Here is a 13,570-nt window from a genome sequence, read left to right as displayed (position 1 = left end):
TACATCTCCCGATTGCAGGGTAGACATACCCTAAGTCTCTTTGTGCCTTGGTTCCCCATCTGAGAAATGGGCTCAGCTACAAGGTGTTTTCAGTGGTACAGCAGGAATCAGTCTTTGAAAAAAAAGGTTGTAGGAAATTAGTGGACTCTCTGAGGGACTGAGGGTGAGTTGCCTGAAAGAGTTAGAAAAGGAACTCTGGCAGTTCTAACAGGATAAATCACCAAGAAAAGCTAAGGTCAGCTATCTGGTTCAACAAAGAGCAAGGTTCGCTTGTGGTGGAAGAGGAACATGGTGAGAAACTAAAAGAGGAAGGATTGATTGGAATCAACAAAAATGGGCAGCCATGTTGATGTTGTTAGTTCTTTTCTAGTTCCTAAAACATCATATTGTTCTTTACTGCTATCCCCCAGCCCAGCGACAATCCTTTGGCAAAGACTGATTCGAATCAGCAAGAGACCATAATATTGATCTGGCTATGTCACCTATACCAGGGTAGGGGAAGCTGGCAAATGTTTTTTTAGTAACATTTCACCCCGACATTAAAAAAAAAATTCGCAAATTTCACTCTGGGTCATTTTGTGGTCCCCAATTTTGCTTTCCATGAAACACTCGTGAATGGCAGTTTTTGCATCCAAACATATGAATTTTCAAAATGCTGTTTTTCAGGATGAAAACTGACCTTTGTTAACATGAACATTTTAAATTTAAGAAACGTTCAAGGAACATAGCATTTGCCAGATTGGATCAGAATCAAGGTCCAGCTAGTTTAATGCCCCTTCTCTGACAGTGGCCAGTATCTGATACTTTAGAGGGAGAGGTCAGTGCCCCACAACAGGCAGATATGTGATAATGTGTTTGCCACATTAGGGCTCTTGTTGATTTCCAATTGCCAGAGACTGACTTAAACCCTGAAGCACAAGGCTTAATAACCCTGCCAAAATTTGTTCTCTTTAATTATGACAACATGGGGTTTTCTTGATAGCTACATACATATCTAGGCTGTTTTTGAATCTTGTTAGGTTCTTGTCCTCACTGGAAAATTAAAATAAAACTGAAATGGAACTGGAAAAGCCTCAGTTTTCAAGTTTCTGGCACAATGTGAACATTTCACATGGTCTATATCAGTCCCCTCTACCAAAGAATGAGTTTCACTTTCAGGATTCATGCAACCTTTGTCATACGACCGCTAAAAACCTGGGTCCATTCCTCCAAATCAGAAGTCTCTGGTTAGGAATGGCCATGAATAAGTCCAGTGCTCCCATACAGTTCAATTTTGGTCTATACCCGCTTCGTCAGATGAAGGGTTAAGAAATGCTGCAGTGTACAGTTAGGATTCTATACATCCTGGGAAAGTTTCTTCTGAGCTCCAGTTGTTGGAGGTTGGGGCCTATTTCTGAAACCACCAAAACATCACTATTAAACAATAGCTATTACATGGCTGAAGCTGAAAGGATTCCGGATATTGGTCATCTGGAGCACAGCAGATTCACCACGTGAATAGAGAGGACCATATGGGCTATTTGAATTATTTTTCCCTATTAGAAACATACATACACAAAGCCAAGCTAACGAACCAACTGGCCACTGCACAAGTCTTCTATTATTTACCTTTCTAGCTTATAAAGAGCCTGTCAGCATGGCATCTCACTTTGTATACTAGTTAGTAAGACTTGCAATGTTCATATTTGTGGTTTCCCTGAACTCCAAAGAAGATGGTAGCTACCTTATACTGTCATTTGCTGCCCACCATCTCTATCATGCACACACAAAAACTTCCTTCCCAGAAAGCCCTTTGACTAAACCTTAGCATACTACCACTTACAATTTACGCTGTAAATTCGTAGGGCCAGATCCTTAGGTGGAATTCCACCGATGAAGTGAGCTGTAGCTGAGCTTATGCTCAAATAAATTGGTTAGTCTCTAAGGTGCCACAAGTACTCCTTTTCTTTTTACTGACTTTAAAGGAGCTGATTTTCATCAGTTGAAGATTAAGCCTTAATATTTCCAAATATTACCAAAGTTTGAGGGGGCGGGGGGCCAATAAGACTAATTGTTGGTTCACCTCTGCCCTTCTCAAAAACCTTGGGGGAAACCATTGTTCACAGGGCAAGACTGCACAGAGCTTTGGCAACATGAGAGCTCCCAGCAGAGGGCATTGCTACCTTATGGATTTGATCATCTCTTTGGAATATCTCAAGCTACTCTCTCTCACACACACACACGCGAGCGCGAAAACAGGGGTAGCAGAATTTCTCCTGTCCCTGTTATGCTCTTCTGAATCATCTGAACTGTATATAGATTTCTATTTCCGTCAGTCATTTGCTAGCAGCAAAACTAGAACACTTCCTGTTTTTCCTCCTGCTGTAATCAGGATATGGTAGTCCAAATTAGTGCTGTCCTAATTACTCCTCAGCAGGTGTAAGAAAGAAAGAAAGAAAGAGGACAAAAGAAAGAAAGAAAGATCCTTTATCAAATTCGACCAACAGCTGTAAAGCAATTACTTTCTACTGCCTGATTTCGCTCCATAAGGTTTATTGAAACAGGCATAATGAAGGAACATTAATTGTAATAATAATAATACATAATATAGATGTATATAGACACACCCACCACACGTGTAGGTATATGGTGTTAATAATATTCCCATAGGTAGCCCATTACCAGATGAAACTTTTCTGAATGAAATCAGGCAATAAGAAATAATTTCTTAGCACTACTGGTTGGAACACACAAAGGGATTTTACTACTTTCGCTGCTACCACCAGCTTCAATTAGCTCTTAAAAAGTACTTTTTATGGTACTAATATGGCCCACATTACCACAGTACCTGAGCACCTCACAGTCTCTAGTGTTTTTATCCTCACAACACCCCTGTGAAGCTATTATCCCCGTTTTACAGATGAGGGAACTGAGATACGGGGAGACTAAGTCACTTGCCCAAGGTCACAGAGGAATTTGGTGGCAGAGCAGGGAATTAAACCAGAGTCTCCTCAGTCCCAGGTTAGCACCCTAACCACTAGCACATCCTTTATTTCCGAGCCTAGGTTCCCATGTGGTGGTGCTGTTAGACTTCAGCCCCAGATCTTTAAGGATGCATGAGTTCAGTCCTGTATGTAAAGCACTTTAGGATCCTTTGGAGAAAATGGTGCTATAGGAATGTTAAATGTTTTAAATATTAAATAAAATCCTGTGTATACTGTGCATATATTATAGCCACAAATTTCAAAGCAGTTTAGGGGACTTAAATGCCCAGATTCATTAAAATGAATAGGAATTGGGCACTGAAATCAGCTGGCTTTAAAAATCTCATCCTATGTATCTTGAGAACTTGTAATATGAAAGGATTCAACTTGTTTTCTCACTGCATGTAACCAAGTATAACAGAGCTGATGCGATCACACGGTTATGGAGATCACACTTTTCCACCCTACTTTCCCTGATTAATCCATCTCTCTGATTAAGAACAAGGACGTGTCTCTTTTGATTCTACCAACCACCTGCATCAGTGTTTTTGGAAAGTATGCTTATGGGTGTGAGAAGTCACCGGGTCTCCCCAGCCTCTTGGATGGCTATTACCTCAGATTTCTCTCCCGCCCACTAACCAAGCAGACAAGCTTTCCAAGAGGAAGTAACTCCATCCTGCACATACTGAAATAAAACAACACTTCAGACCTACACATCTTTCGTCTTAATCCTCCCCAACAATTTTGTGAGGTCGGGCTCATTCTTCTTATTGTATAGGAGGGTCTGGCTCCCTGGGCTAGGCTATACCTGTAGGCAGTAGTGCAGGTTTCCTTGTAGTCCTGGAGCTTCACACACACCATGTTGAGGAACTGATCTGAATAAGCACTCAGGTCATGCATCAGGTTCAAGAGGTCCTGGACTGTCTTCTCCACAATTACTGTACTCTGGAAAAGAAAGGGCATGATGACACAACATTTTTCATGTAACCAATGGAAGAGGATGTGGGGAACAGGCAAGAGAACCACAGATCCTGGAAGGGATGGGTGTGACAATCTGCTGGGGAACCATTGTGTTACTCTTCTCAGCCCCAGCAAGTGGGAGGTTTGCTGTTGCTAAACTATGTGTCAGCTCCTTGACACACCAACCTATGTGGCTTGTCAGCAAATTCTTAAGGACTTTCCTAGTCCAAACCTTGTCTCGCATTAAACAATCAGTGCCCCCCAATTCCTGAGTTCCACAGAGACATCCATCTGCAATGCTCAGCCCCTCTGACTGTAGCACCTATAAAACCTTACCAACTTTGCTGCTCCTTTAAAGAGACAGTACACAAGAGCTTATGACCTTAACTGGGGTTAACACACCCTCTATTTCAATCAAAGCACGCATTTGGTTCATGGTAAAAGTAAAACAAGTTTATGAACAAAATGACACTGATTTAAGCGATATCAAGTATAAGGATTGAAATAGTTACAAACAAACAAAAGTAAAAATACTTCAGTAAGACTTCAGTCTAGCTTAACAGACTAGAGCCCTTTGTTCAAAGATGCTTTTTTCACCAGTCTTTCCTCCAATATGGCTGACTAGGCCTTTAGCTCTTCGGGTGAAGGATGATTTCAGGGTTCTCTCCCCCTCTCTTTACAGTCCAGTAAGCCTTTTTGAAATGTAGCCTTCTAAAATGTATTCCTCAATAAAGTTCCTTTCCCCTGCTGGTTGTAGACACCATGCTGGTCCCTCCCCTTCTGGTGATTTTTACAATGCAAATTATCTCTTCCTGCAATCTCCAATACAAATGAATAGCCCACTGAATTTGGCCCTGCCTGGTCTGAGGTATTCACCTCTTTCCTTTGTCTGGAGAAAACCCATTTATCAATTCCCCTGGGCCTGGCTGGTTTAAACACATTTTAGTCATATATTTCAAGCACATCTGTAAAGTTCTTTGTGTGTTATCCATACATACATCATGCAAGAAAATTAAGATAAATGAGTTATTAGTTTTCCAGTGATGTGTTACAATGCCACCTTTTGGGTAAATATCACGGCAACAGTGTGCCATCTGGCATTGGGGTAGTCTTAAGGTCACAATGATATTGACTGGCAATGGGTTAAAGAACATTTCAGTTCCAGGATACTGGTTTAAATCGGATTGGGTTGATACTGGCCCAAATTAATCATCATACAAAGACCTTTCAATGAGCTGTATCAAATGAGATGAGGGTGCTAATTCCAGTTGTTAGCAGGCAACTGACCACACCGTAAAAACTGCCATAAAAATTAGTGCTCATTGGCAGCATTCAGAATTCACATGGACTTTTATTACTTGGGTTTTGAAGTTGTTAAAAAAAGGAAGTAAAAGTAAAGGGTTAAGCACAACCTTGACTTTGAATTTCCTGGATGTCGTCAATCTGTATTGTGGATCCAACCTTACAGCAGAAACCCACCAACTCCCATCACTGACTTGAATTACTGAACACTGTGGACTACTGAGTGATGTAAAATGGACTGATAAAAGGAAAAGCAGGAACTGTATAAAACGGTAGCATATTGGTCTAATTATCAGGTTTGAAATCCCTAGATTTTCTAGAGCCAGAGGCCTGAATACTGGCAGGGATGACTCAGCCATTAATCTTTCCAAAGTTGATAAACTGTATGATAAACTATATGATAAACTCACTATCATACATTTTAATTGACAAGACTGAACCTGTAGGGCCTAATTTTCAGAAGTGCCAAGCACTTGCATGTTCCCACTGACTTCAGCTGGGGTGTGGATACTCAGCAAGCCTGGTCACTACATCTTGACATGGGTAGATCTCATGTAACTTTTAAGATTAGATTTGGCCTATTGTTTTTGTCTCCAAATTCATCTCCCTACCATTGTACAAATTGCTGTGTGTTGGGGGACAGCCACCTTCCACCCCAGGCATGTTCTGCTGGCAGGTATGGTTTGAGAAGTACCTTGGGATCCTTTTGATATGATAGGCACTATATTTAAGTAATATGAATGAGGCTGTGAGTCTGTCATGGAAGTCACGGATTCCGTGACTTTCTCTGACCTCCGTGACTTCTGCAGCGGCTGGTGCTGGCTCAGGGGCTGCCCAGCTAGGCAGCATCAGCTGTTTGGGTGTGTGGGAGGGGACTCAGGGCTAGGGGCAGGGGGTGGAGCGGTATGGGGGGCACTTACCTTGGGGTGGGGGGCTCCCCAGCTCCCACTGGCATGGCCCTGCAGCTCCTAGGTGGCGGAGGGCTTGGGGGAGCTCTGCGACGCACGCTGCCCGGGCCTGCAGGCCCTGCCCCCACAATTCCCATTGGCTGCAGTTCCTGGCCAATGGGAGCTGCGGCAGCGGGCGCTGGTGGCAGGAGCAGTGGAGCCCCTGCCCTGGCTCTTCCGCTGCCTAAGAGCTGCAGGGATGCGGAGCTGGGTAGGAAGCCCCTGCCAGCCCCACCAACCGAACCCAACCCTCCCCACCCCCAGCACCAGTGGGGTTCCCGGGCCATCTCCCCCAGCACCCGCGGCGCCCCACCCAAGTTTTAGGCATGGCAGGTATTTTTAGTAAAAGTCATGGACCGGTCACGGGCCTGTGAATTTGTGTTTACAGCCCATGACCTGTCCATGACTTTTACTAAAATACCTGTGACTAAAACATAGCCTTAAATATGAACCACAAAAGGGCAAGCTTACTGCTTTAAAATTCTGTGTCATATACCAAAGAACAGTCTGCAGGAGCAGGGGGCACTGCATATCTAACAACATATCTGCAGTCTGTAGAGTCGCTGCAAATTTTGGGATTGGGGAGTTATCTCAAGGTGACTCAATGAGATTTCCTGCATTTGTAACATAGCCCTAGGTATTTCATTTCCTTGTTTACAAACCATGGGGATGGAGTGTTACAAAAATCCTGCAATATATAAAATGAGTTAATAATAGGCTAGGAGGGAGCTTGAAGGATTATTTCTGAGCTACGCACACAGGCAGAAAAAGAGAAAGAGAGGCTGAAGCATTTGCCAATCCTTGTTTGGTTTTATGGCTATTGGGGTAAATTCATCTCTGGGGTAACTCCACTAACTTCAACAGAATTACATCAGGGATTAATTTAGAACTCAGTCCTTTGTTTGCAGAGCAAAAATCTCATCGAAGCCCACAACACAGTCTCTGCAATATCCCCACAAGCCCAACTTCCGTCTCTGCATCGATTTTCAGATTAAAGAACTGCAACGGCACCCAGCTCCATAATCCTGTTCCTCCATATTTACCTATGAGTGACAGGAATTGATTCTGTTTTGTTACTTGTCTGTGAGCTGATAAAAAGATTCAGAAAACCTCACCCTCATTCAGGACCTGGGTTATTCCTTAACCTGTACAACGGGATCTTTAAACGGAGCTTTGCACTAAGCGTGCTTTGTGGAGTGTGCTTGGCTAGCAATGTACTAGGGTGACAAACATCATTTCATCTCCTCTTACACCCAAAGTTGAGTTTTTTAAACAAACCACACAAACAAGGTAATTTCTAATATAACTAGCTATATTTCAACAATAGATGTGTCCAAACAAAAATATACCATTTTCCAGGCATTCTTTTTATATCGCCTCTGATACCTTTTATTACAATTATTTATACTATACAGTAGACACATGTCAGTAGCAACCTATCAGTGCCCTTTTGTTACGTTGCTCCTAAGAGGCGGTTGCTGTTATGGGGAGTGTCGATAATTCACATTAGGGAAAGCATTCCCAAGGGAAATGTTGCTCGTAAGCAGCAGTAGCTCTTACAAGGTCTTGCTGCAAACAAGCGCCTACTGTAAAAGCTATTAGAGACTCAACTACAAACAGGTCCCATTGTGCTAGGTATTATACATACAGACAGTAAAAAACAGACCCTGCCCCAAAGAGTTTACAATATAAATGACAAGTTGTAGTGTGCGGTGTGGGGGTGAATTAAACAAATGGCTGAAGATAGGGAGGATGGGATAATAACAATAAGCAGATATTTTAGCACAGACTAGCTGTTTGCACAATTGATAGCCAATCAGTAGCAGCAGTTATCATAGTAACACCAACTGGCTCTTTGCTTAGTCATCACTTATCTTAGTTCCAGAGTGCCATTCGCTGCAGCTTCTAGGTGTTGAACATGGTAAGAGGGGATGCAAAGAGGTTAATTTAAATAAACCAGCCAAATCTCACTAAAACAGGATTGTTGATATGAGACCTTTCACATATGCAAAAAATCAATGTAGATGCCGATATCATGATGAGTGAAGTATAAAAACTATATACAATAGATTATATAGATTAAATCAATTAGATTAGATATATTGAATATAGAATTTGCCATGTGCAAATCCAGCATCTTGCTTTTGGCTTTGGTCTAGGTCTGATACTTCAGTGACAGGGGGAAAAAATAAATGCATATGAGTAATTATCCAATGCTTTACATAAAGGGAAAAATTTCTTCCTGGCCCATGCGGCAATCTGCTAATGCCCTGGAGGATGAGTATGATTACCCTCATTTTATAATGTATAACTACAGATTTTATTATAGTGAATGACATAAAATTACCCAGTCCCCTTAGAAAAAACAGCTACAACATTAGATTCTTAGCTGGTGTGAACTGACGCATCACCACTGACATCAATGGAGTGATGCTAATGTACACCACCCGTAGGATCTAACCTTCTGCATGCCCTCCATAGACTGATCACACATCACGTGTGGAAGTATTTTCTTTGTATTTGATTTACATTGACTTGTTTCGTGAAATGACCCCTTGTTCTCTTACTTTTAGACAACACAAAGCAATTTAACGATTTTAAAACAAAGCGTATACATTTAGAAGAGAGAGCAAACAATGGTTCTCAACGGTTTCTGACAGCTGACAGCTCCCCTCCACCAACATTAAAAACACAGTAAAGTTTTAAAATACAAATTTGGCAGGAACTGAGTCTTGTGTCTCTCTAGATGCCCTCTGCTACTCACCCTGATTTTAATAAAATGGAGACATACTATATGAAAAAAGACTGCACTGGACATGTAATGGCTATTTTTTGTGTAACATTTTAACCTTTTGTGGATGAATCCTAACAAATATGCATTTGTCACTAGGATTACTGTAAATGCATTAGTCCACGTTAATACAGCTGGATTTGTTAACTGGCACCGCAAAACATCTTCCATAACTCTAGGGGAGAAAATGAAAGGCAACGCACGTTCTATTGGAGGGTTACAGCTTGGATGCTGCTAACCCATCTGATTCTGTTAACATTAAATGCCTATGATCACAGTGTAATTTTATGGCAAGACACTTCAATGAAGCCTTTTAAAAACACACTAACAAGGAAATTCATGCACGGACCAATATTAATCTCCTCCCACTTGAAACCCGTGTATGGTGCTGAATTTTAACATTGTGCCACAGGTCTAATGGATTGCTCTTATGGCACAGTAAGGAGGCTTTGAAAGAAACTCAAGACTAACAAAGAGAGGAAAAAGCTCCTGTTAAGAATCACTCACCAATAGCTCCTACTGACGTAGCATGATAAGAAATAACAACACTCACCACTAACGTCATGTTTTTCCTTCTAAGGTAGGTCTACACATACAGCTGTGCGCAGAGTTCTGACCCTGCACACCCAGCTAGCACAGGCATAAATCGCTGTGCAGCTGGTGAGCCACTGCTTAGGCAAGTAGAACACAGACACGCCAGAACCCTAGATAGCTCTCCACATGCCCACGCTGTGCCTCCCATGTCTACCCCACTATTTTTAGCAGCGTAGTGTCCCTCTGCCTCCCAGCTGTTGGAGCTTTTCCCTGCCACAGTGAAAGGCTCTGGCACCTGGGAAAGGCTCCCTCCCTCGTGCCACGTATAGCTCCCTCCTTTCACTGCCACTTACAGCTACACCTTGCAGTGTGGATACATCCTGCCTTTTACTGTGGTGTGTAGCTGCACATACCCTACAGGCCGCTGCAAGTGTAGCCAAGTCCTTCAAGTATTTTACAAACTAATCTAACAAACAAGCTAATTAATCCTCAAGGGGGGGGTCTGATTCCCGCTTACCTTAAAGCCTCTTTATACCCCTCCAGTAGTGTAAAGGAGCCTTAAGGGGAGTATAACCTACCCCAATTTATGGCCTCTTTACACTGCCAGAATGGTATATAAATAAAAGAGGCCCAATAGTATTAACATCCTCATTTTACGGATAGGGAAATTGAAGTAGAGCGGTTAAGAGAACTGCACAAGGTCAGACTGCAAGTTATTGTCAGAACCAGGATTAGAACTCATGTGCTTCCGGTCATGCCACTGCACGGGGCCTCTCCTTTGGAAGCCAGAAATTGAAATTTGTTTGCTTACCTATTTCCCCTCTTCAAAGATAAATATATTCAGTGATTTGTTATCTACATTACTCAAGGGCTTGGCTGCATTCACTGGTTTATTGCTATAGAACCATTCAAGAGAACTGATCTGGCACTGTGGGGTCAACTGTGAGCATTGTTTGCACTGGTTTGTCACTGCAGATTTAACCATGAATGCCAGGCCTGACACATTAGCTTGCTGCTGTAGCTTCACTCACAAGGACAAGAATTCATATAGCGTGCCTGTCTGATTCTCCAGGGTTACTTAACTCCCAACATTATATACCCTTCTAAAAATACTACAGTATTCTACAGTGCTGATCCAGCAACACTATGTCACATTACTGAAAGATGAAGTGTTTTCAATTATTACTGCAGAATATTGTAATATTTTAACAGGTCTATAGAAAAAATTGCATAGACATTGCAGACAGACCAAAAATAGGTCAAAACATTGGGTCCTCAACCCTCCTATCATCTTTAGATTTTAGATCTGTAATTATAAGTTATGTAAACTCTGAGCTAGGGAATATCAGAAGAATAATCTCTGCCCTGAATGTATTTCACAGGAACTGGGGCCTCTTTATAGTTTATGGCTGGTAACATACCCTCAGACACCCATGCATTTACAAATTCTTGGTTTTTCGTTTCTTAGAGCTGGTAGATAGAAGAAAAAACAAACCAAAAACAAACCAGGGACACAGAAATCTTGTCACCACATGCAATATCTTCTCCAAAATGCAGCAGAGAGGGGGAAAGTGACTTTGGCATTCTGAGGGTTGCAGATTATTAGTAAATTATTGCCCATCATTTATAAAGCACCTCAAGATGTCTTGGCAGTAGAAGGTGCCAGATGAGTGAAGGCTGTTGCGGCTACAAGGAAAATAAATATAAAGGTTTTTAAGCAAGGTTAGAGCTAAAAAGCAGAGGTTTTTAAGGTGTTACGCAGAGTGAGGCTGCAATTAAAGGCACAGTAGGACAGGTTAAAAGGTTTTCAACCCACATTTCTCCCACTATTGATCCACAGTTGTGGGTTTCTAGTGTATTTCAAAGCCCCAGCAGACTAAAGGTTAAATTCCATAGAAATTGGCATCTGGACATATAGTGTTTCCTTATTGATGTATTTTTTTTGTTTTTTAATTACATCTTCTCAGCTTCCCCCCTTGATGCCCAAGAGCTGTTAAATTCACAACATCAGGCTTTAAAAACATTATTCATTCTTCTTCACAGCACTGACAGGGTCTTTTCAGCAGGGGGCTCCAGTGACCCATGATGGGGCACTATTCATTAGGGAGGAGCTGCAAACATATAAATCAACATGTCAGAGGAAGAAGCCCCGGCCTGACCCAGCAGGAATGCATGATACAAACAGATTTGTTCCACTCTATGCAGCCTCACCTGTCTTCAGTAGCATACACCATGTAATAATCAATTATGCTGACAAGCTTCCCTACAAATCCATGCAGCTTCAGTTACTCATGTGCGTCGGAGGTGAAATGCAGAGAAGGGGGCCTGGTCAAAGGACAGTAGGAAGGAGGAATAAGCTCCCTTATGAGGTGGCAACAATTCAGAATCTTGGCAGTTAAAACCTATCAGATCACTGATTCCATTCACTCCTGCCAGGGCAGGCTAGATAGTCTCCCAACAGAGGACATAGATATTAGTCTGATTCTACCTTCAGGTCAAGAGGGGTATGAAAAGTCACAAATCTGGACTTCCTTAATGTTCACAGGTGTTTTGATCTAGGGTTTTGATTCACTGCAATACAACAATAAGGGCTATTGTTGAAATTTGGTTCTGGGTCTGTATCCGTCTGAACTCTAGCAAAGTTGGGGCTATTTAAATCACAGGATTTTGGTTTGGGCCCAGCTCTAAACTAGGTCTTAGCCAAATGTGCAAGACGAAGTTGCAGCTAGACAAATCTAAAATCACATGCAAAGTTTCCTCTCTTTAGCAAGGCTGTAGGATGTGAACAGTTGCCAAAGATCTTTTTCGGCTCTCTATCCTATAACCGAACATATCCATCCTTCATTCCCCTCTGGACCCGTTCTCCATATTACAGCGCTGGCTCTTCCCATATTGTCTCAAAATCTCTTCTAGGGTAACTGCCAAATCGCTACACCCGCGTGCCAACTGCAAGCATTTTAAGTGGCAGAGCAGGCTTACATGAAAAGCTTTTACACAGTCCCAGGGCATATGGGACATTGTTTGTTTTTTCTGTTGTCTTTTAAACAGAGAATCTCTGCTCACAGGTCCAAAGCTCGTCTGCTTCCAGGCTGCAAGCTGCTTACTCTGCCTGAAAACAGGAGGTTTATGGGTTGCTCAACATTTTCATCATTCAGAGTAGCAGCCGTGTTAGTCTGTATCCACAAAAAGAAAAGGAGTACTTGTGGCACCTTAGAGACGAACAAATTTATTTAAGCATAAGCTTTCGTGAGCTACAGCTCACTTCATCGGCATGCATCTGATGAAGTGAGCTGTAGCTCACGAAAGTTTATGCTCAAATAAATTTGTTAGTCTCTAAGGTGCCACAAGTACTCCTTTTCATTTTCATCATTGTAGCAAAAGTACGAAGAGGGTATGGAGCGTGTTATAGACTGTCAGAGCTTGATTCACTACTGCATTACTGCCACACTAGACTGGTATAACTCCACTGATTTCAACGGCATTACACCAGTGCAAAACTGGAGTAATGCAGAGAGGAATCAAGTCCTTGGTACTATTATTAGATATCTGCCTCAGCTGAACATTTCAAATTGGAAACAGGACATGCACTTCCTGAAAGTTCAAGGGTGTTCTGACCTGGGATTTTTGGTTCAATCTATTTTTGAATATAATAATAATACCTGGTTCTTATATAGGGCTTTCCATCAGCAGATCTCAAAGTGCCTCACAATCTTTAATATATTAACCCTCACAACACCCATATGAGGTAGGGAAGTATTGTTTTTATCATTCCCATTTTACAGATGGCAACAGAGGGAAACTGAGGCACAGAGAGGCTAATTCCAAAGTCTCACAGGAAGTCTATGGGGAAGCAGAAAACTGAACTCTGGTCTCCCAAGTCTTAGGCTGGTGCCCTAACCACTGGACCATCCTTCCACAGTGACAAAGATCCATTCTGGATCTGAACTTCCTCAGAATTTCAGGGTGTTTAGATTTTGGTTCAAATCCATTTTTTTAAAGTAACCTTTATTGTTACTCCTAGTAATAAAGCACTGCATGGTAATTAAGAAGGGAGGCTATTTGAATCCTTATAG

General features: G+C 42.0%; 1 protein-coding gene across 1 annotated transcript in view; it reads right to left on the bottom strand.

Moving 5' to 3' along the window:
• Positions 1-13,570, bottom strand: part of EXOC4 (exocyst complex component 4) — a 599,812-nt gene that overhangs the window by 95,547 nt on the left and 490,695 nt on the right. Inside the window, exon 12 of the mRNA XM_048836703.2 lies at positions 3,772-3,908. Within this exon, the coding sequence (XP_048692660.2) occupies positions 3,772-3,908 (137 nt within the window). The remainder of the gene's footprint in view (positions 1-3,771; positions 3,909-13,570) is intronic.

This window comes from Caretta caretta, chromosome 1, assembly GCF_965140235.1.
Source record: "Caretta caretta isolate rCarCar2 chromosome 1, rCarCar1.hap1, whole genome shotgun sequence".
NCBI classification, from domain to species: domain Eukaryota; kingdom Metazoa; phylum Chordata; order Testudines; family Cheloniidae; genus Caretta; species Caretta caretta.
This window is presented reverse-complemented; position numbering and strand designations above follow the sequence as displayed.